General features: G+C 39.1%; 2 protein-coding genes and 1 long non-coding RNA gene across 8 annotated transcripts in view; 2 read left to right on the forward strand and 1 right to left on the reverse strand.

The window, feature by feature from the left end:
- The first annotated feature begins 6,192 nt into the window (after window positions 1-6,192).
- Window positions 6,193-17,791, forward strand: LOC144663695 (uncharacterized). Its single transcript, XM_078524723.1, has 5 exons — window positions 6,193-6,276; window positions 7,660-7,759; window positions 8,914-9,609; window positions 14,025-16,476; window positions 17,295-17,791. Exons 3-5 carry the CDS (start codon window positions 8,928-8,930, stop codon window positions 17,518-17,520), a joined length of 3,360 nt encoding a protein of 1,119 aa, XP_078380849.1. The 5' UTR covers window positions 6,193-6,276; window positions 7,660-7,759; window positions 8,914-8,927; the 3' UTR covers window positions 17,521-17,791.
- Window positions 11,512-12,721, reverse strand: LOC144663802 (uncharacterized). Its single transcript, XR_013572670.1, has 2 exons — window positions 12,463-12,721; window positions 11,512-11,595 (listed from the first exon to the last, which is right to left on the reverse strand). It is a non-coding gene; the product is annotated as an uncharacterized LOC144663802 (long non-coding RNA).
- Window positions 17,792-19,083: 1,292 nt separating the features above from the next.
- Window positions 19,084-27,801, forward strand: part of LOC144663745 (elongation factor G, mitochondrial-like) — a 49,690-nt gene continuing 40,972 nt past the window's right edge. The window contains exons 1-6 of one of the 6 annotated variants that reach the window (XM_078524795.1): window positions 19,084-19,119; window positions 20,727-20,768; window positions 21,733-21,846; window positions 22,897-22,971; window positions 23,085-23,142; window positions 25,969-26,057. In XM_078524795.1, coding sequence (XP_078380921.1) covers window positions 19,099-19,119; window positions 20,727-20,768; window positions 21,733-21,846; window positions 22,897-22,971; window positions 23,085-23,142; window positions 25,969-26,057 — 399 coding nt within the window. In that variant the 5' untranslated portion in view covers window positions 19,084-19,098. Of the gene's footprint in view, window positions 19,120-19,905; window positions 20,294-20,726; window positions 20,769-21,732; window positions 21,847-22,896; window positions 22,972-23,084; window positions 23,143-25,968; window positions 26,058-27,801 lie in introns of those variants that run through there. The other 5 variants (XM_078524796.1, XM_078524797.1, XM_078524798.1 and 2 more) reach the window with 5 other exon arrangements.

The following is a 27,801-nucleotide window of genomic DNA, read 5'->3' on the forward strand; positions in this document are numbered from 1 at the left end:
TCATTATTTTCCTGGAGGGGGAGGGGGGGAGGGCATTAAAAATATTGAAAAAATGTATGCAGGGCCGGAAAAGACAAAATAAATTGCTTTCAAACACGATTTGTATAAAAATTATAGTTTGCATTTCAAAAAAAAAATGTTTGCTGAGGTGCATGAAGGAAAAAAACAGTTTGAAGAGGAAAATTTTTCATATTTTTTATTGCGAATAATCGATTAAGCGCCGCTACGGTATTTACAAAGAGACTGTAAAGCTTTGTTCATGTCACCTCTTGTATTTTGAAGGGCAATACTTTTACAAAGACACTGAGAAACTGTGTTATACCATGCCATAGAAAATACAGCCAATCAGAATACAGGAAAGCCGTTGTATATTCGACGGTATTCAACCCAACCTTCCCATAGTGCGCTGCGACTGTATTCTCGACGAAATTTAGTAAGCGTATTTTCTATGGCATGGTATAAAATAGTTACACAACACTTTCTCGTGGTATACTATGGAATATCCCACTCGTCACTTGTATTTTCTTAGAATACACACTCGCCTAAAGGCTCGTGTGTATACCGAGAAAATACAAGTGACTCGTGGGATATTCCATAGTATACCACTCGAAAGCGTTGCATAACTAGTATTTAATTCAAAATTAATTTGGTATTAAATTGTGCATACCTAGTACACGCCTAACTTAATTCTCCCAATATTCCCCTCAGTGTTTTACCGGTAGTTGAAAAAAAAGCGCTGCTATCGAATAAGCGCCGCACCTTTAACAGGGAAAATTAAATAAGCGCCGCGGCGCTTAATCGATCATTTACGGTACAAGCGACAAAATAACAGACAAAAGTCCTATCCAATGGTAATGGAAACAGGATCTGTATTTAGTATTATTTTTCTTTTTAGTATTATTTTTTCGTTTTTCGTCCATGCATGTGGATAATCCATGCACCTAAGGTAATTGTCTTGTCCACATCCCATTGGGTCTCACCCGTAATCTCCGGGCCATTTCTTTGCTTTGCATCAATGCGTAGCCCGCGTAACTTTGTTGAATTATGTCTCGAAACGTGGCTACAAAAATCAAAGTTTTTACTTGATTCTCTAAAAATAGCGAAATTTGTCAAAATCAACTATATAGTTTTTCATCTAGCGCCTTAATTTCCTAAACAAATGTAGTCATTCCGGGCTTTAGGATTCCGGGCCTTGGTTTCCGGGTTTCCGGCTTTTAGAACAACTCCTTGGGTTTGCATGAAAATGAACGCGCAGGTGAAACTGGAGTCCCTGGAGTCGCAGGAGCCTGGAGAACCATTGCTTGGAGCCCTTTCAGTCCTTTGGTGCAAAACGTGGATCCTTGAGAATATTTTCCAATGTTTCCTGAGAATGTTTGGATCTTCATGGCTTACACTCTTTACTATTTCTATATGGTTTACACTCTTTCCGTTCTTACATTTCATTGTTTACACTCATTTAACTTGCAGGAGGCTAGGTCAGAAGTAATGTTTCAATCGCAGACGAGTCAAGGAGGGGAGTAGTGCAGTTATACACTCTTTTTATTTTATTATAAGAATCTAGTTTATAAGAATATCGAGGCTGAAATTTGCGAATTTTTAAGAATATTATAAGAATAAACCCGAGGCTGAGATTTTGAAAAGAATATAGCTTTTAGTTAAAACAAAATCAGGTATTATGGTATCCGTCACTTTATCTCTGTGAGGAATGCTATGTTTAAAGCCAAAACGGCAAGGCTGCAACGAAAAGTAATCGTTCATGTGCACAATGTAACACAATACAGATCTGGACACCAAACACTTGTAATTGCAAAAAGGACAGATTTTGATTTTTGTGCTTGTGCTGGCCGCAAGCACAAGCACAAACATCAAAAAGCAATATGCTTGTGCTTTTGCTTCAGTCGAAGCCGTTTTCACGGTGAAATAAGAGCTGTTACCCATGTGCTTGTGTTTGCGTCGCTAGTGAAAACCAGGCTTAAATAAATAATGACCTCTGCCATTAACTATGAACATGGGCGATCCAAGCGACCCGGGGGGGGGTACTCCCTATAATGGCCTATACGGGGAGGCTCCGCCCGAAAGGGGTACCTTTTCCAGGCGTCAGGTATATAAAAGGGTAGGGATTTCACGCGTTTAAGTATATGAAAGGGTATGGAAATATGTCATTTGGCTATTTAAAAGGGCCTTTAATTAAAATATTTCAAACAGACGCAATTTATGGCTGTATTATTTTAATTTATTAAGCGCTACATAAAAATGACAAGAAAACGTCCTATTTTAAGGCCATGTTATGTCTCTTAGGTATATGAAAGGGGTACCTTTTTTCAGTTAAAGGTATACGAAAGGGGTACAATTTCTGTCAAAAATGGTATATAAAAGGGTAAGGGGTTAGAACTTGGGGCGGAGCCTCCCCGTACAAAACTTTTTGGAGTACCCCCCCCGGGCCAAGCGATCGTGATCGCCCCAATCGCTGCAGACGTTAGCGATCGAAAGTGTAATGTTTTTATATCGCCCCAATCGCAAGAAAACGATGGAGCGATATTAAGAGAACTTGCCTTTAGAAGCTGGATTTCTCAGTAACAAAATAGAGTTGTGACAATACATAACTAGGCTATTTAGACGATCCTGTTTCATGGTTGTATTTCAGCCCATTAACAATAGGTTTGTTTTATTTTTTGTCATATATACATGCGCTACACACGGGTTTTTCTGATTCCTGTTTCATAGTGCTTTTTAGGTTGTTCTTTAAAGTTAAAGGGGAGAAAATATACGGAAAATGATGCCGCGGACCTCTCCTAGGAGCGTTTTGGGGAGAAGAGTTTAACCTTACGTTATGCAATCCAGCAATACACGATCCCATAGTTAGTAGATTTGTGCATTGATAAACCAACTACTGGTACTTCTGGCACTAAAATATATATTTCTTTTTTTGGGGGGGGGGGGGGGAGCAGAACCCTTTACCAAATTTTTGTTTGGGGGCTACAGACCTTCCCCCTCCTACTTTCTCTCCCGTGACTTGTTGCGTGACCAGGAAAAGACATTTTAAGTCACTCGTCAGGAGCGTTCTTGTCTGGGCAGAACCCTTTACCAAATTTTTGTTTGGGGGGCTACAGACCTTCCCCCTCCTACTTTCTCTCCCGTGACTTGTTGCGTGACCAGGGAAAGACATTTTAAGGCACTCGTCAGGAGCGTTCTTGTCTGGGCAGAACCCTTTTACCAAATTTTTGTTTGGGGGGCTACAGACCTCCCCCCCCCTCCTCCTTTCCCTCCCGTGACTTGTTGCGTGACCAGGGAAAGACATTTTAAGTCACTCGTCAGGAGCGTTCTTGTCTGGGCAGAACCCTTTTACCAAATTTTTGTTTGGGGGGCTACAGACCTTCCCCCCCCCCCCCTCCTCCTTTCCCTCCCGTGACTTGTTGCGTGACCAGGGAAAGACATTTTAAGTCACTCATCAGGAGCGTTCTAGTCTGAGTAGTATAAAACTTTTCTAAACGAGATGGGGAAGGCAGGATACTTAGGTAGGCTGATACTCAGGCTAGCCTGGCTAGGGGCGTACAAAAGAAGTGCTGACACCATCTGCAGTTGATCTGCACACGGATCAAAACATCACCAGGCAATTTCGTTCAGCCAGATGAGATGATATGTTAAATTTAGAAGCCTGCAAGATTTAAGTACCTCAGCACTAGGTTGAGTCAATTTTTAAAACGGTGGAGGAAGAAGTATCTTTGTTAGATCTGCGCAAATTTTATAAATGTTAGTCAGAAAAAGAAAACGATCAAGTGGAAGATGTAGATGCAACAGACGAGAAAGAAAAGAAAAGGGTGGAGTGGAAAATGGGAGTGGTGGAAGGCCTAGTACAGCCAACTCCTCTATAACGGACACCTTTGGGACCATCATTTAGTGTCCGTAATAGAGAAAGTCCGTAGTAGCGAGATTTATTTTCATAAATTCTTATTCGCTGGGACTTCATCTCCTGCCCGTAATAGCGAGGTGTCCGCAAGGCGAGAGTTGACTGTAACAGGGACAGATGGAATCGCTAGAGCTAATGTCAGAGTTATAACAAAGGGGGAAACGACCTTAACCTCTCCAGAACAGTGGAAAACTCTATCCGTTTAGCCTACGTAGCTGGCGGATTTGTTGGGGTTTAAATTAAAGCGCGCACAAACAAGCAACAAACCCGCCAGCTACGCAGGCTAAATTCGAAATAAGTGGACGAATGAAAAACTTTATTAGGGTCAAAACCACATAGCTAGGGAAGAATCCCTTACTAATTTGTGGACACATGATTAAAAAATACAAAAAGGTGACAATTAATAATATTAAAAACTGTGTTAAATATCAATAGTAATATAAAAATCTAATACTACATGTAATCATACTAAACTATTAATTCAAAAAATAGTTGGTCTAAAAGTGTACAAATGAATTATAATCGCTATAAAAAAGTTAATGTTAAAAAAATGATATGATGCTGAATAAAAAATTATACAGTAAATCCGTTTGAGATTCGGAACAAAGCTTGAGATTACGAACAAATGTTTGTAATCGCGGTATAGAAATCCTACAAAGAATGTCCCTCATCAAAATGCGGCTCTAGATACCAGATGGAGGTCAGAGCCGGGGGGGGGGGGGACTCCAATATGAAAGGGACGGGGATGCTCGTCGTCTCGCTTAGAATGTAAATTTCGGATTTTGGTTCTCGCTTAGGGTGTTCTGGGGAAAATGGCAATAGTTTTTAGCCGTCAGGGTCTCGTTTAGGGTTACACACGAAAAAAAAATACAAATATAACTTCTTTTTTCAGAATTTTGGTACCTTTTAGAGTTCTAAAATAGCTTGAATCACGCCCAGATTGTTTTTTTTTAGGAGTTCATTTCAAAATTTCCGACAATCATCCCCGTCCCTTTAACATGGGAGTACCCCCACCCCCCCCCCCCCCCGGGAGGTCAGAAGTAATGTTTCAATCGCAGACGAGTCAAGGAGGGGAGTAGTGCAGTTATACACTCTTTTTATTTTATTATAGGAATCTAGTTTATAAGAATATCGAGGCTGAAATTTGCGAATTTTTAAGAATATTATAAGAATAAGCCCGAGGCTGAGATTTTGAAAAGAATATAGCTTTTAGTTGAACCAAATCAGGTATTATCGTTTCCGTCACTTTTAGGCATGAATGGATTGTGCTAGTAAATTTAGGAAAAGTTGCTTCACAATATACCAAAAAGTTGCTCTAAAGTTGCTCAAATATCAAAAAGTTGCCACCAAAATTCAGAAAAGTTGCTTGCTCTCTAGAGTCGTTTTGACGTGAATTTTGCATTTTCTAGAAATTGAAGCGCTGGCAGGTTTACTAAGACTTGCCCTAGCGTCTATGGCAACCTCAATGGGGTCAATGTCTGAATTTTTTCCATTTTCCTCGTCTGAAATTTTATCTGATTGCGATGCCAAAAGTGACACTCACTTCAGCAAATACCAAGATGGCCGGCGGCAGGTTCTATCTTGCAATGAATAAAACCAGTTTTAATAAAATCCTTCGAAATGAAACGACATTTTATGGTTTCGATCGGTTTTAAATCAATTTGTTGCTCAAAAGTTGCCAAGGAAAGTAAAAGTTGCCCTAGGTTGCTGGTACTACAAAAAGTTGCTCAAAAAGCCAAAAGTTGCTCAAAAGTTGCCGAGCACAATCTATTTATGCCTAGTCACTTTATCTCTGTGAGGAATGCTATGTTTAAAGCCAAAACGGCCAGGCTGCAACGAAAAGTAATCGTTCATGTGCACAATGTAACACAATACAGATCTGGACACCAAACACTTGTAATTGATTACCCAATACTTGCTAAAACGGAAATGTGAAACGGTAATTTTTAAGAATGTTCATAAGAATAGCTTAGCCTAAAATCGGCAGAAAAATAAGAATATTCAGCCTGGGTCGGTAAAACTGTATTCTTATAAAAAAAAAAAAAAGAGTGTATTTCCATTCGAGATTACTTTGATCTATTACCTGTTTTACTGAGTTGTAGTGTTGGTTGTCTGAGAACCCGTATTAGCCGAATTTTAGGTAACTTTCTTCAAAGATTGTTAAGTAAAACAAGGCCGAAAACAGGTATTCCTGCGTAGGAGTCTGGGTTGCCTGTGTAAATGGCCCAATCAGTGCAAGCTTTGAAGGCTACCTCTTTGGGGAAGACTAAGTTCCAGTGTTGACAAAAATGGCGGCAGCGAAAGTGTGGCGGAAGTAACAAGCGTCTTTAGCTACGTTTTATTCCCAAAGGAAGGCACTTCACTGTCAGGTAATTAGTGTTTTACTTTTGTTAGTCTGTGGCTTTTGGTCTCTGTTGCTTTTACGAGGATGTAATGGTTTACAGCGCCAGTAGTGCGACCAGACAGTTTTTCTGCACTGTAGCGTAAACTGAACACTTCAGTCTACGATTTCTTTTTTCCAGAAACGTTTTGGAACTTTCCCAGCGGGGATTTGGGAAGGCTAAGACGGAAATATTTTGGTGTTCGTCCTTGAGTTCCGTTTTATCTTTTTGGGATAAGGAGAAGTCAACCTAATTGCGGCATATTTATTTGATTCACACTGTATAATTATTCATAGGAAGAACCCAAATTCTTTCACACACCCACAAACTTAAGTTATAGTTTAGGCTGTCAAGATATTTGCATAATTAAGCGTGGTTTGTGGAATTATCTTCCTTATAGTATTAAATATTATATGTGTGTTTAACTTACTTCAAATTCTGGCCACCCAATTCTTGATGTTTCAGAGATGTAGCCAACAAAGTCTGCTGTTATTTTACGAATCTTCATGTGTTGCACACTAGAGATGTCACGCCTGACTACTTTTTAAATAATTTTAATTAGCAACTATTGTTAATTAAAATTGCATACATGTATAAATGTGTAAGAGCGAAGTTTGTGTCATCTGTGGCAGTTTAACACAAGCCAAGGCCTTTATAATTTCGCTTTCCTGCAAAATCCAAACATGAATGAGGGGGGCAAAGGGTTTATGCGTGACACGTGAAAAGGGCAAAAATTAGTCCGTGACGCGTGAAAATAGGGCAAAAATTAAACCGTGACGCGTGAAAAATAGTTAGAAAAGAAACGTGATCCGTGAATTCTGCTGTTTCAAGTATACGTGACACGTGAATTTGGTTAAAACTTGTGCGTGAAACGGGATCACGAACCCCCCTTTGGTACCCTCATGAATATTACAATATAGTTATTGCAAGTGCAAAGCGCAAATTGATCCCAAGCGCCCTAAAAATGCTTATAAAGTTTTTGACACAACCCACGCAAAGACTACAATGCAGACAGGTGGTTCAATGAGGCAGAACACAAGAGACAAGAGCAGCAGACACCTCATTAGTACTCATGTTCTACTGCCCCCTTGAAATAATTGACATAAAAATATTGGCATACTCACTCACTTACAATACATTAGGTGACAAATGGCGTTTCTATAGTAATACTGAGCTCTACAAATTTCAGTCGAACCTTTTGGCAATTACGGTAACTCAACAACAATACAAGAGAAACACGAGTGGTCTAAGCTAAAAATAAATACACAAAACAATACACGATTCACGAAACCTTCAAGTGAAATAAAAAGTGTCACTCCGAGTCAAGCATAAGCTTTTTGACTTAATACTATTTTTATCATCCAATTACAGGTTGGTGCCATCCCTGTATTTAGCCGCTGCTAAGGTGCGGCGGAAGTAACCGGCATCTGTAACTACTTTTTGTTCCCACAGGAAGGCACTTTACTGTCAGGTAAATAGTGTTTTGCTTTTGCAAGACAGTGCTTTTTAATCAATGTTGTCGTTTTTGAAGGTGTAATGGTTTGCAATGCCAGTAGTGATACTAAACAGTATTTCGGCGGTAAGGCGACGTGAAAGTGAAACTGCACTGTAGCATTAACTAAACAGTTAACTATTCCTCTTTCCATAAATAATTTGTTCTTTAGAACTTTTTTAGTGATGGAATTAATATGGTTTTTCAAGAGGGGCTGGGAGTATGCAAAATAATTTTGGAACTTCCAGAGTGGAGGTTTATTTTTTCTACATTGTTTTCATGATAAACTGACCACCTTCCAATAATGTAATGGCCAAGGTAAACTTTTGAATAAAGCAATTATTAATTTAATGTGTAATTTCTTCGAATTGTGCTGGGTCTTATTATAAATTCTGTAATTTGAGATTGCTTATGCAAAATCACACTGGCCGGTGTGTAATATCAGGTAATAAATTATCAGAAGCCTTGACTGTCGTGTGTTGATCCCACGCATCTATAGAATTGTGCTGGGTTTTATTATGAATTCTGTAATTTGTGATTGCTTATGCAGAATCACACTGTCGTGTGTAATATCAGGTAATAAAATTAATTATCAGACGCCCTATGCCCTATGCGTGCGTCGATCCCACGCATAGGTACGAAAAAGCTTGCGTCCTTTAAGAATTTTGTGTGTAAATTACGCACACCTGTGGGTAAATGAGAACTCTGGTCTGTAGCCCGGTTTACAAGCCAGAAGTGCGACGCAAATGCAAGTACAAATGAAAGTGATGTTTCACATACAATGCGGAGGCAAGGAACTTTCATGTAAGATACGCAGACAAAGTTTAAGCATTTTCCAAGGTGGCAGACAAGTCTTACTTTGCTTGCTTGTGTTTGTGTTTTCATTTTTGTTTAGTAATGTTCAGATGTGAAGCAAGTGCAAATTTATGCAAGCACAAGTGAAGTGCAAGAAAATATGGACAATTCTCCATTCCTTGTGCTTCCATTTGTATTTGCATTTCAGTTTGAATTGTAATTTTTGCTATGTTTTTCTTTTCATTTGTGCTTGCATTTGCCTAGAACCTTGCATTTGCATTGCTTGTGAAACCAGCCCTTTAAGTTATTAATTTTTCTTCAATTTTTTTTTCTTTTAGAGAACATTGTCTTCATGGCTTCTGCAGCATCATCCTTTCCTTCCACTAAAGAAACAACCAATTACGCACGGTTGTGTCGCCTTCTGGTTGATGTTGGATCACAGGTTCTAAGGGAGACCTTTGATAGGGTACGTCCACCTGGAAGCCTTCACACAGTTTTGTCTGATCCTGCAGTTCATGCTAAACTACAATCACTTCGAAAGAAGAAAGTCCTAAATCCGTCACAATGGGGCAAACTGTATCCTGCCATCAAATCTTCAGTTTCATCAAGGGACTTCGACACCACCCTACTTGTTCTTCTTCTGAGGAATATTTGCAGCCTGGTTCCTCCTGCCACTGGCTGGGATAACCTTCCTCTGGTAACAGACGTAACCCCAGAGGCTGACATTGCTCGCATCAAGTTCCACAGGAACACAGTTTACGGTCATGCAACTGAAGCTTCAGTTGATGATGCAACATTTGGTGTCTACTGGAATGACATCAGAGTCACCTTGGTGCGACTGGGAGGTGCAAACTACCAAGATGCTATTAACGACCTTGAAAAAGAATGTATGGACCCTGATTTTGAGGAACACTACCGAGATCTTCTTAGACAGTGGGTGAAGGATGAGGCGAGCATCAAGGACAAATTAGATGAGCTCAATAGAAAGCTAGAAGACTTCATGAGCAATACTGAAAAAAGGCCAACGTTAGAAGGTCAGTGTATGATTTAAAAACATACATGTGTACATGTAGATTAATAAACTAATAACTCTGAAGGTGGCTTGAATGGATTTTTAGGGGCAATGCTGCTCTCAAATTTGGGAATTACATTATGTAACTATGTTGTTTGGGAATTAACTATTATTAACACCAGTCATGACAAATTTTGGTCTTTATGTAATACAGCTCTGGTGATAATTTTTGAATAGCATTGTTAATGGCAACATAGTTGATTCCCAAACTTGAGCAGTGTTACCGCTAATAAAAATTCAGTCAAGCCCCCTTAATTAAGGTCTGGGCGGAGATAACCTGTTTTTTTTTTTGTTTGTGTTTTTTTTGCCTGTGTTAATTTCCTATTTGAGGTGCAAAATTGCTAGTGGTGCATTTATTAGCTAGGGGATGTGACTAGAATTTACATATGGTATACAGTCCAGATTGTCCTAATATATTAGGACACGGCCAACTTGTCTCTTGACCAATCAGAAACCGCCTTTTGATTCGCGGATCGTGTATCAAAACAAGCCTCGATTTTCAAAATGGCGATGAACGCAGAACTTAGCGCTGGTTTCCCGAGTTATAATGCCGCATTCTTGACGTATATTTGCAGAATACAAATATACATTTTTTCTCTGTAAGAAATCTTTCAAAAATGCCAGTGCTCGAGTCTACATTATCACACTAAGCATTGCCCGTGAGGGCGAGGAGCATCAAGAAAACTACCACACGCCGATCAATCGATAGTCCATTTCGGACATCAAACTGTTTCAATCATTGAAATGCAATCAAATAATCGGGTAAGTAATATTGTCCCGTATTTCCCACTACAGCTGCAGGATTTGTTTTACTGAAAAAGGTGAAATATTTTCGTTCCGTATCAATAACAGATTTGTATTGGTTTGCCATTGGATCAAACATCTTGCACGTCCGACAATAAATTGCTCTATACTCGTGTTAATTTATTTTCCCACTCATGTCAGCTTAACGAAGTTCCCGGGTACATTTATCTTTGAACTTAAAATCGAACCTTTCTCTGGCATTTGTGGCTCATTGCATTGGTAACTAAAATGATAAAATAAATGATGAATCTGTTTAAAAAGTGATTATTTGTAGCTTTTTCAAAATGTAAATGTTCAGTAGGCAGAGTAGGGTGCACAGATATGGCCATACATTTGCAAATGCAGTGTTTAATGCATGTACTCCGTTTTCCACAAAAGTTACTTTCTCTTTGTACACATTGTCTTGCATAAAGGGAAAATATTTATCCAATACAATAGCTCATCATGAGTGTATCAATACACTGATTTCTTTCTTTTTTACAACATCAACTGAGTGCTATTTGGTGAACATTGAAATAATTATGCACTAAAAAATTGTGAGTATTGTTTTTTTTTTGGCATGTCTTATATTACCCCCAACCCCCAACTACATGCAGTCAATATGCTATAGATAACAAATTGCTTGGATGGCTTGTTGTGTTCCAAGGTAAGGTGAAGACTGTAAGGTGTGCTCTGACCCAAGTTAAAGGTGGCCCATACTACTGGAGCTTATCCCGGTTTCTGATCTGTAGCATTTAGCGACTAGGCGTGTTTTTACTCCCCAGAATGGAATGCTAGTCCATCGAAGCCGAGTTACCCCAGCAGTAAATAAACTAGCCCGGGCTCGAACCTGGACGTTCAATGCGAAGTCCAGCATCTGGCTGTGTTGTACTAAGGTTATCTTGACGAGGTACAATATAGTACTTTGAATCCATTTACAGATCTACCAAAACAAATGTAAAACAAAAATATTTTGCAAATCAACACACTCAACCTTCTAAGGTACACAAATGCAAAGAGGTGTGGGCTGGAAATGATCATTACCCAGAAACTTGTACAAAACATAAAACTATCAGTCAGATTGAGAGGAAAAAATCAAATTTATTCTCATGTTACATTAAGTGAACATGTACTTTAATTTTTTGCCATTTAGCAACTGCCAGACCTGCGAAAAATAAAATACATCTACATTAGAATTTAACAATATTTATTTTGGAGGATGATAGGGCAGAACAGCTGATAGTCAAGTCTGTATAATGCATGTTCGAGCCTAGTGGTCCATAAACAGATAAGACTGTTGCTTATCCCACTTTCAATACTCTTAGTGACTGACCATGGTTGTTTTGGAAGTGGTTAAGGGGATTTTGAAATAAATTATTCTATGAACCTTTCAAGAGTGATGTCTTTCCATAAGTGGCCAAAGATAAACATTGTAAGAATATCTCAACAAGCAAATTGGTGTTTTACAAGTGAGAATTTAAGAGTGCTTGATCTCGTTTGCATTCTTCAAAGTTCAATTTGGTTCACATTTGAACTTGCCATGGTATATAAAGACCCATATAATTTACACAAGTGGAAGTTTTTAAGAATGGACCAAATAAGCTAAATAATACAGCCTACTCCTTTTTCCTATGGTCGTTTCAAGTCCTTCCAGTGCCAAATTGTCTGATGAAATTCTTACATACAGTTGCATGCCCCGCAGATGAGGTTTACAACCCGGTCAATTTGTGCAACATGAAAGTTTCCTATATCCTTTATCAATACTCAAAATAATTCCCTGTCATTTCCGTAATTGTTGCTGAACAACAGCTGTTAACGCGTAAATGGTCGATGTTTCATACAAATACAGTCGCCTGGATATATTTACGTTAAGACTGGCACATTTTCAAAAAGAGTTTACTAAAAATCAGGGGTGTTTACTACCTCAGACTTTTGCATGAAGACACATTAACAACACTTCAATCGAAAAAAAATACTACCAGCTGAGTAAAAAATGGGTAAATGCCAAAAATAAAGGTTAGATTTTACATACCTTGAATAACGAACAGGAAAATGACGTCATAAATCGCGGTTTTCTGTCAAGATACTTGAAGAACGCAAACGAGTGAACACTCAAAATGGCCGCCGACGCTTCCTGTCTCTGTTACGCCAAAAAAGTCCCGGATTAACACTCTTTGGAGACTGGAAACAAAGGATTTCTTTTGTTCTTGGCGATCTGTACAAATGGCCGCCATCTTGGTCGATAACAATAGCTCCGTGACGTCACAGTTGTCCTAATATATTAGGACAATCTAGACTGGTATATAAAGCAAAAAGAAGTATATTGTTTTTCTGAATTCAGTTGTTGACAATTGAAACTAAGTTCTCACCATGTCGATGCTCTTTCCTTGCTGATGTCGCACAAAATATAAGGTGATCAGTAAGGAGAAGATGTGTTTCAATCTTGGGACTGAGACATGATGACAACAGCTGCTCAGTGTTGCAGTAAAACTAATGTTGAAGAAAATACTCAGACTCTTCTTTTGGGAGTTAGAGGGATAGCGCAGTGGTGAGAGCGCTCGCTTTTCACCAGTGTGGCCCAGGCTCAATTCTGGCCAGGTGCCATATGTGGATCGAGTTTGTTGTTGCTCTGAGGGTTTTCCTCCAGGTTCTTTGGTTTTCCTCTTTCCCAAGGAATCAACATAGGACCTGCATTAAAACTAGCCAAAGCTGATGGGGCTTCTCCAGAATGTAGTAATTTAATTAGAGTACCATTTGAGAGTATAAAAGGGTGAAGTTTTTAGTGAATTTCATTGGTTCATAGAGCAGTTTTTAATTAACTGCATTGTAAAGCCAAAATTTAAGTACCGGTAGCTACTCTGTCCCATTACAAAGGATCCAGACAATCCAGTGAACCAATCAAAACACAAAGCAAATACATTTAGCCAGCACTAAAAGTAGGAAAACATACTGAGTGTGTCATGATTGGTTGTGGTTTTACTTCTGATTGGTTGAGAAGGTGGTGCAAGATTTTTCAGCTAGTCAGTAAGCCTGCTTATGCAAGAAAAAAGCAAGCGCAAATTACTTTTGACACAAGTGAGAATCGCTTAAGAGTAGGGCATTAGAGCAGTTTTTAATTGGAAGTTGACAATCCAGTGATTCAATGAAAACTTAAGTCGAGGCAAATACATGTAGACGGCATTATTGGTTTTGGTTTTACTTCTGATGGCTGAGAGAGTGGCTGTAGCAATGAAAAACCAAAGCAAACGAGAATTACTTTTAACACTAAAGTGAACACTCCACTTTCACAAGTCTTGATAGTTTCCCAGAAAAGGTACCACCTGAGCAAATTTACTCAGTGATCCAACAATAATTATAATGTTTTTGGCTGAAAGCTACTACCATGGGATATAAAATGATTTGCTATAACCAGCAACAATTATTGGTCCCAAAGCACAAAATTATATTGGGAAATCACTTGTGGACCAGTTTAAGCAGTTAAAGCAGGCATATTTTACATTAGCAGAGGTTGCGCTTTATTTGATTGAGTCATCTCTTCAGCTCTACGTATCGCAACCCTTCACAAAATATTTCTTTTTTTCTTTTTTTTTTCAGCTGTGAGTGCCTACACAAGTGCTCTGAAAGCATCTATTAAAAGCCAAACAGAGTTCCAGCCCAAACTGATGGCCTCCCCAACCATTTCTAACCCAAGAACAGATGATATATTCACTAATCTTCTGATACAGCATGGTAGAAAGGCTCTCTATAAGAATGACATGACATCAGCAAGAGGTGAATTGCTGGATTATTATGGGCAAGTCAGTGGAACCCGGGTCAAAAACTGTGAAGAGGTATTCATTTGCAGAACTGATGGTGAGCCTAATCCCAAATCTATTCTTGTCACTGGAAAAGCAGGGATTGGAAAGACTCTGTTTAGTCAAAAGCTTGTTCGGGATTGGGCTGATGATAAACTTTTTCAATCACAAGCAAATTTGCAGAACCCAGATATCAAGTTTGCGTACTTGTTGACATTCCGTCAACTGAATTTGCTTGGTAATGACCTGTTATCTTTTCAAGAGCTTCTAAACCGCTCTTCAACATTGGATGAAAAATCATCAAACATTGATAACTCGTTGTTTGAATACCTTGTTAATCACCCTGAGGAGGTTTTGATTATCTTGGATGGGTATGACGAGTATTCACAACGAGATTACATCGCTGGAAACTCGGAAGAACAATATCCAAACAATGCTAGTGAGGAAATGCCGGTAGCTGCACTGTGTGCCAAACTCATCAAAGGCAGGATGATGAGAGAGTCTGTTGTTATGATCACATCAAGACCCGACGAATCCGACAAAATGGGAGGAATTCACTTTGACCGGTATGTAGAAATTACGGGATTTTCACCGGAACAGGTGAAAGAGTACATTGAAAAGTATTTTAGAAAGAACGAAACCATGAAGAACACTGTACTTGAACATGTCATGAACAATGAGAATCTTGTTAGCTTTGCTCATATTCCAGTCCTTTGTTTTCTGATGTGTTTCTATTTGGAATATACTCTTCAAGAATCCAAGAGCACTGATCTTCCCATGTCAGCAACTGACATTTATTCTGACGTTGTCAACATTTTTGAACTAAAACATAATGCCGAGTCAGAATATAAGTCGAAAGAAATTCCTGAGGAACACAAGGCTTCAGACGACATTGAAAGCACATTGGATAAACTATCAGAGTTAGCAGCTCAACTACTTCTGCAGCAAAGGCCCATTTTTGATGAAAGGGACATGAAAGAAAAGTTTAAAGCCGAAGAAATCGAAAAACTGAAAGGTAGCGGTCTTCTTCATTGTGGTCCTCCTTTCAGGAAATCCGCTTTTGAAACCACAAAACAGTTAAGTTTTACTCACCTGACCATTCAAGAGTTCTTGGCTGCTCGTTGGTTTGTAATGAGAAATGAAATTCCGAAAGAAACTGTATCTGAAATGGTTATGCTGTTTATTGCTGGAATTTTGTCAAAGAAAAGAAGTGACAAACTAATGGAAAGATTACTAGAAAGTATTTCAATCACAAGAGAACCCCTTCTCCTGAAAGCAAAGTTACTCAGCGAATATCAACACAAGGAATTTGCTAAAAATGTCATAAAGAAATATCCCCATCACTATCACTCTGATCAGGATGGCCAAATGAGTTTTAAGCGTTTAAATGATTTGGACTGTATTGCAGTTTCATTTTTGTTAGATGTAATTAGTGAACTGAATGAAGAGGATGCTGCCACAGCACAACGTGAACGCCGGTCTGAACAGTCCTGTAGTGTAAATAGTTTGTGGATCTCTTTTTCAGCTCTAACACTGTCTGGAATAAAACAAATTTGTGAATCACTGGAGAAAAAACACTGTGCCATTACCAAACTGTTACTATGGATGGCTTTTAATCATTTCAGTGATACCGTTATTATCAGACTGTGTGAAGCATTGCAGCATCCAAGCTGTAAAGTGACCACACTAGATCTGCGTGGAAATGACATCACTGATACCGGTGTTGCCAGGTTGTGTGAAGCATTACAGCATCCAAGCTGTAAAGTAACAACACTAAAACTGAGTGGTATTCAGATCGCTGATACCGGTGTTACCAGGTTGTGTGAAGCATTACAGCATTCAAGCTGTAAAGTGACCACACTAAATCTGATGGGTAATCAGATCACTGATACCGGTGTTACCAGGTTGTGTGAAGCATTACAGCATCCAAGCTGTAAAGTAACAACACTAAATCTGAGTGGTAATCAGATCGCTGATACCGGTGTTACCAGGTTGTGTGAAGCATTACAGCATCCAAGCTGTAAAGTTACCACACTAGATCTGAGTCAAAATCAGATCACTGATACCGGTGTTACCAGGTTGTGTGAAGCATTACAGCATCCAAGCTGTAAAATTACCACACTAGATCTGAGTCAAAATCAGATCACTGATACCGGTGTTACCAGGTTGTGTAAAGCATTACAGCATTCAAGCTGTAAGGTAACCACACTTAATCTGATTTATAATGAGATCACTGATACCGATGTTGCCAGGTTGTGTGAAGCAGGGCTCAAAATAATTTTTGGATAGTTGCCGGTCATGTTGACCGTCCAGACCCAGTTTAGCTCGGTCACGTGTCGTTTTTGACTGGTCAAAATATTCAAAATAGTAGTCACTTTTGCATTTCGTCAAATCGTCTTTGTACGCGTGATAGAAAAGGACCCGCCATCTCCACCGTTTTGCCTGCCATTTTTTTTCTACTTAGTTTCTTAGTACCCTTGTAAGATATGATAGCGACAGGTCAATTAACTGAGACAAATTGCAAACATCTGTCACGTTGTTTTCCCTCTTTCGCACTCGAATGAAATACCTTGTCACCAGGCTTTGGACGTTTTTTCGTGCACGTTCTTTTCGCTGAAGTTTCGCATTATACTAAATTTTAATACTGACCTCTCTCAGTGAACAGAACTGCACAGATCAAAAAAAGATGTATCATATTTTCAGAATTGGAATGACATTTATACTTCATGTATTTCAGATTGGAAATTAAACGTAAGACTTCGGAGTTACCTGTGGTTTTAACGTAGAGGTTGCTCTGATACTGTGTATTAAATCGCTCCACGAGTAAAGGTTAAATAAGTTGTTAGAATTAACCTTATACATTGGCATAACAATTTTTTGGGGTCTGGCGCATGGCCGGTCAAAATGACCGGCAAATCGAACGTTTGTCCGGACAAATTGTCATCTTGGCCGGACATTGTCCGCTGACCGGCCGTTATTTTGAGCCCTGTGAAGCATTACAGCATTCAAGCTGTAAGGTAACCACACTTAATCTGATTTATAATAAGATCACTGATACCGGTGTTGCCAGGTTGTGTGAAGCATTACAGCATTCAAGCTGTAAAGTAACCACACTTTATCTGAGTCATAATCAAATCACTGATACCTGTGTTACCAGTCTATGCAAAGCACTCAAACATTCAAATTGTAAACTGACTTCACTAGTCCTGTGGGATAATCCTATCAGTGAGGAAAGTAAGAAATCTCTAAGAACTCTTGTTCAACAGCACAGACCAGGTTGTAAACTCACTATCTAAATAGTTAGAAAAAAACATTAGAAGTATAAGTAGAATTGACCTGTTCGTAATGAACATTGTATGAGTCATAAAAGAAAACGTTTTTTTTATTCAATGGTAAAATTTGTGTAAATAATTATAAGGTTTATAAAGAATTGTAAATAGATTAGTGTTAAATAATGAAGTTTGTTAGTAAGAAACTTTAAAATGCACCGCTCGTTGTAATTTAACAATGAAGAATAGGGCAACACTGAGTTTTGTTATGTTTTGTAAATAAAAGTTTTGGAACGAGTGAAGACTGGTCTTCTTTGCTTTGCCATTTTTAGGGGGAGGGGGTGGAAAAGAGCGCGGAAAGAAGCTTATCTTAGACAATGAACGTTTTTTTGTCCGTAGGGTGATTCCGAGATCAAACCTTTCAGCAAGTGACTCAGTGCTCGCGGTTTCACCAGAGGATGAGGCCCTCCCAGGGGTTTCCAGGAGCAAGGAAATATAGCCATTAACCTTTTAGAAACATGGGCACATAATGCACCTATCAATGTTAAGCCCGAGGGGGGGGGGGGGGGGGTTCGGGCTAACCACGGGAATTTGATCGTGAGGTAGGTCCCCAGGGTAGGGATTTTGATCGTACGTGATGGCCCCAGGGTACGGATTTTGGTCATTTATAGAAGGTTTGAAGGACATCTGACCACCTTTCATGGGGATTTTGACCAATTCTTTTGTCCCGGGGGTGGGGAATTTGACATTTTTTTATAGAAAATGTCAAAATCCCCACCCCTTTCCCCGACCCCCCCCCCCCCCCCCTCGGGCTTAACATTCATAGGTGCATAAGGGAAATAAAATTGGGAACACGAGCACAAGAGCATATCTTAGGGTAAGGGGAACACCAAAATCGAAGAAATGCTTTTCGGGAACACGGAAACTCAAGAAAAATGTTTGTTTTATTTTTTGTTGGAAACAAGGGAAGATAGACCTACCCCTCCCTGGGAGTCCCTAGAGGATGTGTAATTGAATTTTAGCTTAGGATGTCATCTGTCTTTCATAAAGAAGTCACGTGGGAAGTCTGCTGAGGAAATAACGCCCGGCCAATCCAAATTAAAATCAGACTGCGCTTTTCACCGCGCAAGTTTTATAAAAACTGTTTCAAGCCTATGATGAGCAGGCTACCAAAAGGGAGGGCGGTAAAAAATCAGAGAAAAGAGCAAGTAGGGCTCGTGGAATTGACTGGTGCATAATTAGGAACTACAGTAGAAACCCGGTGACTCGAACTCGGATAACTTGAACAACCCCGCTAACTCGAACTAACTTCCATTTCCCTTGGACCCACTTTCAGTCATGTTTACTTGGTTAACTCGGAACCCCGTCGAACTGTTTTTCTTTTCCCTTCAGAGTTTGAGTAACCGGGGTTCAACTGTACTTGAAATAGACACAGGTTCAGCTCAATGTGACTACAAGGAGCCTGCAAACGGAAACTCTGGTGACTGTACTTAAGAGGTTTTGGCCGAAGCTTAAGAAAACAGTTAGTAGAGGAGTAGAGGAAGGGCGCTTATCGAAAACAAAACGAGAAAATATTTTCAAGGGCAGATAGCTGCAGTTCCAAACATGCATGTGAGAATCTTTAAGGTATTTATTTCTTGTGTTTAAATTTCGCGCAATGTAATTTTTGCGCGTAAAATCGCGAAAATTAGTAAGAACAAGCTTGCGTAGCTGGCGGTTTTGTTGTGAGTAATTGCGAGCGACAAGGGCGCGCGAGCAAGCGAAACCGCCAGCTGCACATGATCCCGGACTACACTAAATTCAACTTGACGCCGTGTTGACCATATCTTTATTAAAAAGCAGAGACTGATACAACGTAGAATTTTGAAATTTGTTATGTACTATATTTCAGCTGCCCCCCCAGGGGGGGGGGGGGGTACTCCGGCTTGTAAATGACGGGGATGATCGAATGAAGGCAAAACTCAGGACCCCCAAAAATTCCCTAAGTCTTCCGACATTACTCCAAAAAATCCCTGGACCAAAAATAACTCCCCCCCCCCCCTCCCAAGAAATCCCTTGTCAAATTACCCCTAAATTGCCAGGAGGGGCAGTAATATAACACAAAGAAAACCATACAAATTTTAACGCTCGTGTTTGTTTATTCATCATACCATAAATACGCCAAGGCCGCGGCAAGGCACTTAAATTCGTTTTAAATACCCCCCAAAAATCCCCTATTTAAATCAAGTCACCTAAAAAATATTTGCCAAATTTTCCAACCCCAAAAAAATCCCAGAATCGAAAATTTCAAACCCCAAAAAATCCTTCGATCATCCCCGTCATTTACAAGCGGGAGTACCCCCCCCCCGGGGGGGGGTTGGCCAAACCAGTTTTCTTCAGGTAGAATGGAGTGTTTAGTTTAAATTTATATGGTAACCCATGGTAATAATCTTACGAAATATCGGAAATACGTAAAACTAAATACAGGAAATATGTAAACATATTGCTGTAAAAAAAAAAGAGCAAAAAAAATGCTAGCGAATCGTCGCGAGAGATTTGGCCGCTATCATGCGAGAGGAAAACACCAAGTCCGACGGTCCGGTGATCCGGGCCGCGTTCCAACTCGTATGCTTTTCGACACTGAGCCTGTATGAAAATGATCAGCAGTTCCTTCATGTCATGCGCGTGCCGGCTCACGTGCGCCTGGTAAAAATCATACGAAGAGTTGTTCTGCTATACCGACTGTAATGTTTTAACGTGAAAAATGGGTATAACAAGGCTACTGATTCAACGAAGTGGACTTCGCCTACTTACTTGCAATGTAAGATTTAAATTGCGTGTTCTTTTTACTTTGTTTTTCTTGTGGAAGTTAGTTCTTGTTGAATTTTGCCTACGGCGAGCAGCGGAAATATTTAGCACGAAAATTTCGTGCTATGCTGATCGATCGTGGAAATTCCGTAAAATTAGAGTCATAAAATTGAAGAGTCAAGCTTAAAAAGACAATCGTGCTGTCAGATAACTAGGCAAATCGATCAAGGAGTAAGATACATGTATTGACGAAAGCGAAAACTGCCTGCAGGGGAGACTTAACTCGACATGGTAAAAATTAGCTGTTAGGAGACGTGAGTCCTGAATCAAGGAATTTAACGTGAGAAAATGCTCGATTGTAGTGTTTCATGATTTTGGATTTTTTGCTCTTTTTCTGGAGTTTAATTTACCCTGGATCTGAACAAGGATGGTTTATTTGTTTGTAGACTCAAGTTGTTGCGTGTCGGTTGCTGTCGTCTGGAACCACGGTAAGTGTTCGGAAATTCATGAAAATGTCTTGTGAAGACTGATGCTGTTTATGTTAAGCTTGTGTATAACTTAAGTATTATAGCTTTCCCAACGATGAAAATCGATCGTCTAGTCACACGTCAAAAAGTTATTTGTCAGCTCTGTGTGAGACATGGTGATGGTTTATGGTTGATAGACAGTGTTAAAGCTGATTTCCAGTCCGTACTGCGCAGACTCGGGGTTTGTTTTTGTTTTTGTTTTGAATTCGTTGAGATGTTACACTTCGGTGACAGCATACATGAGCTGAAACGTCGGTTTGAAATAGCGTCAAGGTTCCTCTACTCGTTATTATTTGTTCTGCAAGGATATCTGGCGTTAATTATGAAGAAAAAGGTAAGTTTGTTGCGGAATTTTTAGTTTTGCTTGTAAACATTCTTTCGTGTGGGCTCACATAAACATTGCAGCTGAGATTGCGCAGTACGAACTGGAATTCATCTTTAATGGTTGTTACCAGGGCAGATTGATAATCTTGTCCATGGGCAAAATATCAATCCATGTATATTTTGATCTGCCAAGTATAGATTATAATTTGTTAAAGATGAATTCCAGTTTGTTTCATGTATGCTGTCACCGAAGTGTAACGTTCAACGAATTCAAAACAAAAATGAAAACAAACCTCGAGTCTGCGGAGTACGGACTGGATATCAGCTTTAAGTCAAATGATTGTTATTAATTTAGACATAGATTCCTTGGCCAAGTGGAGAGTTCTCAAGAGGAAAAAAATCAATGTGGGAATACACAAATAATATTACCAAACATCCCCAATTGCGACAAGTGGAACACATATTAATGGAAATATTTCATATGTGGATTGTATTTATTTGTTTATTTAATTTAATTTTGTTTGTTTGTTTGTCCATTCATTCGTTAGTTGTTTATTTGTTAATAATTAAATAATCTATTTATTTATCTACATTTTTACAGAAGAATGTATCAAAAATTAGAAACATTGGTGTCTCTGCCCATATTGACTCAGGCAAAACTACTCTTACTGAGAGATTGTTGTTTTACACTGGAAGAATCAGCCACATGCATGAGGTTTGTACAGTAGCCAGCTACTAAATAAAATTACAGTCAACTCTCGTTAAAGCGGACACGCTCGGGGCATCGTTTAGTGTCCGTAATAGCGAGAGTCCGTAGTAGCGGGAGTCATTTCCAGTCAAACCTTATTCGTCGGGGATCTGGATTTTGTCCATAATAGCGAGTGCCACAATAGCGGGGTGTCCGCAAGGCGAGAGTTGACTGTAACAGCTAAACAAAACTGTCTGCTTTTGGCAAATCTTACTTGACAGGTATTGTTTGTTTTATGAGTCTGAGTTCGAGTTTTAAATTCAACATTGAGTTCCAGTTAGTACTGAATATTTTTTAAGCCTGAATAGCAGGACTTCCAGTTAGTATGGTTTTACTGTTGGATTCTGGTAAGCCTGCCATCCCCTCCCACCTCCTCCTTTACTTTTTTCCTCCCCCCCCCCCCCCTCCCCTAAAGCCTTCATTATTTAATAGTGCATGTAAGTATTTATTGTGAGAGTGATAAATGATCGTCATAGTGAATTTCCAATTTAAGCAAGTGAAATAAAGAAGCCTGAAAAAAATTCAGGGCTCGCTCGCAATGTGTGGCTTCAATAGCTCAGTTGGTAGAGCATCGCCCCGGTATTGCGGAGGTCACGGGTGCGAATCCCGTTGAAGCCCTGAATTTTTTTTCAGGCTTCTTTATTCCAATTGCTTAGATTGGAAATTCACTGCGACGATCATTTATCACTCTCATATACATCCGCAGTTCATATATGAATCATTTCATATACATAACTACATCAGTATTTATTGTATAGTGTAAGGGCAACACCATCTATTTAATATGTAGCACTATGTACAGTGTAGGTTTCTGAATTATTTTATGTTATGTTTATGTTACAGTGTACTGTAATAAGTGCTTAAAAGTTCTTAGAGTTGGGCCATGTCTGTAACTCTAGCTCTAAAACTTTACTCTAACTCAAAACGTGAACTCAAAATCCTAACTCTAACTTACTTATTATGTAAATTACAAACTCACTGTTATTTATAGTTGACAATTGATTTTTATCTGATCAGGTGCGAGGGAAGGACAATGTAGGAGCCACTATGGATTTTATGGATTTAGAAAGACAGAGAGGAATTACCATTCAGGTAGGAAATCTTCTGTAATCAATATATTACATGTACATACATATATTACAGAGGTTCTGTCTTTGATTTTTAGCGATGTTTCATGATTTTTTTCTACACTGCTTTTCTTTCAGTCAGCAGCAACTTATGTTAATTGGAAAGATACAAACGTTAACATCATTGACACACCAGGTTAGTGCATAATTGAAGACCGGCGGGAAAGAACGGCCACTGGACTTTCTGGCTAAATCAAACATTATCAAAACAGCTCCAAATTGCGCATGCAGGTTTGTTTACGTGTTCTTAACACTGCCCTTTGTTTCATTTGGCTGGTCTTTCGTTCGTTTTTGAAAAATTACACATGCAAAAAAAGGCATTTTGCAAGCTTACGTTCTCCCAGTCAGCTAGCAGCGGTCTGAGTTTTCCAACGCATCGCGTGTACATCTTTCCCTGCAGGGTTTTCTAAGCGTCTACGGAAGGCAAGAAACCATTTTCATGTTTCTTGTTGATTTGAGTAGAGTAGGACTGGATACTGCATTGTGACGTAAGGTCACATGAGGCGGAAGAGTTTGAATTGAGCGAAATGGCGCGTTTGAAAGTAAAACGAAGAAGTTTATAGTTTTAGCTCAAGTGCGGCTGCCAGGTGGTTTAAGGACATCATTAAGTCTGAATACCCGTAAGTTTACAGCATCGCTCGAAGAACTGAGTGATGTTTCTGCCTTTGTTTCGTACAACAGCGCTGTTTAGCACTTCGGAAAAAATGTTGCACAAACCAAGGTAGTTTGAGCCTGGCCGCATAGAAAGCCTAAAACAACAGGTTTCTTGCCGGGAACTTCGTCAACGCATGCCAAGTTTTGCAGGATCCGCTTGGGTGCTGCCGCGACAAAGTTGCCGAGAAGTGACCTGGTTTTAGACTTATAGGTTTGGCAGGGGACCTTCCCTCGCAATAATTTTTTCTGTGTCTCATTAAATATTCATCAATCAATAAATCAATCAATCGATTCGTGCCTTAGTTTATCTTGTTTTCGCGGGATTTTGTAGATGTGTGATGATGTAAGGAGTGGAGATAGAAGTGAGAGCAAGCCGGCGGCACTTAACTGAAAGCAAAACTAGTATAATGTGACAACACGAGCAAACGTATTCAATCAACAATCAGTCTTTATTTCACTTTCACCAGTCAAATTACAGCTAACGGTAACAGATTACAATAGTCTTGTCGAAACAACAAAAAGCAGCTAACTGCAAGCAGACTGCAGTGAAAGCTAGCCGCTTGAAACGCTAACGCTAACCCTAACCCTTAAACTTGGGTTTAGCTTTTTAACCCTAAATTTGAAATGAAACCCTAGCGTCAGACCCTAACCCTAACCCTTGGGGTTTAGGGTTAAGCTTTTTTCGCTAGGGTTAAGCTTAGGGGTTAGGGCTAGGCCTGTAATCCCAAAACTTTAGCTGGTTTCATGGTTTTGCGGAACAAAAGGTTTCCTTTGTTTATCGTTTGTAAAAGAAAAGTTTAGTCTAGAGGAAATTATATGGAATAACAGGTTCATCACAATCGACGGATCCTCAGTCTACTATAAGCAGTGGCATGAAGCTGGTGTTACTAAAATCGGTGACATCTTCAAAGGGGACTCTTTTTTAACTTTTAACGATTTTGCATCTACGTTCCAGATAAAGACTAACTTTCTGAAGTATTATGGCCTTTGCCACCCAATCCCTAAAAAATGGATCAATCAATTAAAAGGAAAAAGCGAACTTACAACGAACTTTTTAAACAACAGAATTAAGTTACCACTAAATAAAATTTCTTGCAAAGCTGCGAGCCAGATGTTCGTTAAAATGAAATTTGAAAAACCTACGGCTGAAAAGAGGATGAAACAGGCTAATTTCGACGAAGAAACAATACGACTTACTTACAGTATCCCCTTTAAAGTTACTAAAGACATTAGACTCACTATTTTACAGTTTAAGATTATCCATCACATTTTGCCCACTAATGCCACTCTTTTTAGAGATTCACTTGTTCAACAGGAGCAATGCCATCTTTGTAACGAGACACAAACCTTGAAACACCTTTTTGTAACATGCTCTTTTGTACAAACCTTTTGGTCTCAGTTTGCTTTCTGGTGGAATAGAAAGCACTCAGACTTTATCACCTTATCAGAACAGGATATAATCTACGGGTTCACTCAAGATCTTCCTCGTCGCCTTGGTTTAAACCTCTGTTTAATCATTGCTAAATTTTATATCTATAATGCGTCACGGAGAGAAGAATAGTATATCTGGGAAGCTTTTTTTGCTATACTTAAAAGTCACCTTGAAATTGAAAAGCATTTTTTATAAATCCAAATCACAAATAAGTATTTGAGCATCTTATTGTTTGTTTGTTTGTCTTGTTTATTTTTCGCCTTTATTGTTATTTTATTTTATTATTTTTTTTATTTTTATTTTTATTTTTTGTTTTTTTTGTTATTCGCTTACTTCTGGCCTTCCTTGTATCATGTAGCATTGTACAAATAACATAGCCTTATTGTATATGTAGTAGTGTGTAGCATTAAAGTGTAATCGTAGCTTTAGTTTGTTAAAACATAAGTCTCGTAAATATTGTAAGCATAGTTAATGTGAGTTCCGCGTCTTAATTTTTTTTGTAATATTATATACATTTATATATGTAAGTATTAGTATGTTTGTGTAAGACGCCGCGCCGGCAAAAACCTTGTCTTTTTGCATGGGGCAGTGTTAAGCACACGTAAACAAACCTGCATGCGCAATTTGGAGCTGTTTTGATAATGTTTGATTTAGCCAGAAAGTCCAGTGGCCGTTCTTTCCCACCGGTCTTCAATTATACCAAGTTTGAGAATTCCAGAATTGCTAACTAGTAACAAACAAGTATTAATGCTTTGAATTTTGTTATGGTTTGAACAGTTTGCTGCTAAAAGAGAATGCAATGATTACACATGTTGTAGAAATCTCTAAAATCCAGGAGATTGTTTAATCCAATTCAATACCTTTTAACTTCATTAGGACATGTGGACTTTACTGTTGAAGTGGAGCGATCTCTTCGTGTTCTTGATGGTGCCATTTTAGTGCTATGTGCAGTTGGTGGGGTGCAGGTTGGTTTGATTTTTTTTTTTTTTATAATTACTGGTACATTCAGTTGTACATGTATGTACACAGAGATTCCAACCCTCTGAGATCACAAAAAAAACCCGGGAGATTTTGGTCGCGGACACGAGCGCAGAAGGTGCATGCATCTAGGGGGTCTGTGGGGATGCACCCCCGAAAACATAGGCTTCTAATGCCATTTCCTGTATTTTGAAATCATAGTGGAAATTTACCAAATAAAACCATACGAAACTAAGCAAAACCGCGAACGAATGCAAACATTGTGCGAAGTCTAAGCAATAGTGAAGCGCACTAATGACGTCACAGAATTTTAATCCCCGGTGTGCCGCGGCAAAAGTCAGACAAACAAACCGCTCTCCGTGAGAGTAATGTATGGCAAAATGGAGTTGGCAGGCACTTCAGAGGCATATTTAGCGATTGTTTCACGATAACATAACATAACATAACTTTATTATTTCTATAGCGCAAAAATCCATGCATATATGATCTAATGCGCTTTACAACAAAAATTTACTTATAAAATTATTCATATCTATGTTAATCTATGTTAAAAACACTAAGAACACAAATTATATGCTAATTTAAAAAAATGAGTTTTTAGCTGTGACTTAAAACTTTTTAAATTGTCCAAAGCTCTCAGATCATCTGGGAGGGCGTTCCACAAAGTTGGTGCAGCGGCAAGGAAGGCCCTGTCTCCTGTTGTCTTCTTCATTTTGCATGGCTGATCGAGCAGAAAGTGCTTTGATACATGTAAGTTATTGCCAGATGGGCTCAGAATTCGAGAGAAAACCTTAGCTGTGCAACGTAGAAAGCTAAAACCTGGGTTTGAAGCAAAAGGTTTGTTGAATGTGTTATATTAAGGACCGATTCGCTGAAGAAAACATTTATTTGTATGCGAAATGCAGAATGTTCATACTGTTCTAAGTGGCTCATTGTGCAACACAACAGAGTCAACCTCAGATGTATGCCACAACAAAATCGTTCGTCCGAACGGTCTCATTGCCTGACCCGAATATTAAAAGAGGTCATTTCACCGAGTTGTCGCGGCAAAATATAATTTAGACTGACGAGCCCAACAGCTATAGCTGCAGTCCTTTATAGTAAAGGGGATAAAAACGAGCCTGAAATTTTACACCCAAAAAAATACCTGGCAACAAAATTTTCTACCCCAAAAAATACAAAACCTAGCACCTCGATACTGATTTATTCAATCAAACAGACTTTAAGTCTTAAAAAAATACATGACAGATCTCTTGACCCAAAAAAATACCGAGGGTGTAAATTTTCAACCCAAAAAAATATGTCGGACCTCCCCGTCATGTATACTGCAAGTACCCCCCCTGGGCCTCTATCTTTCATGTGTCAAAACAGACGGCCGGCCCGGATATCAGTGCTGTCAAATTTGAGAATTTCTTGCAATTGACGTTCTTTCCAGGGCCTAAATAAAGCAAACATATATTATAAGAAATATTCTTCGCAATTCGTCGCAATTCTATACTGTAATCAATAATTATAGTAATTCGCTATCCACCGCTTAAATTTCACGGCTTCTGAATAATTCTGCAGTGGGAATCAAGGTGTCATTGCCCGATCTTCGACTAATAAATTCAACTTTGGGCCATTTTTGGATACCTTGAATCTGTTTTTCGCTAACTAAAGCAAGAGTGTTTGAAATCTACCATTTTTCGAGCCTTTTGAAGGTCTTGGCCTGAAATTGTGCCTTTAAAGCCT

Source organism: Oculina patagonica, chromosome 8 (genome assembly GCF_052425735.1).
Source record: "Oculina patagonica isolate OP01 chromosome 8, crgOcupat, whole genome shotgun sequence".
NCBI lineage: Eukaryota > Metazoa > Cnidaria > Anthozoa > Scleractinia > Oculinidae > Oculina > Oculina patagonica.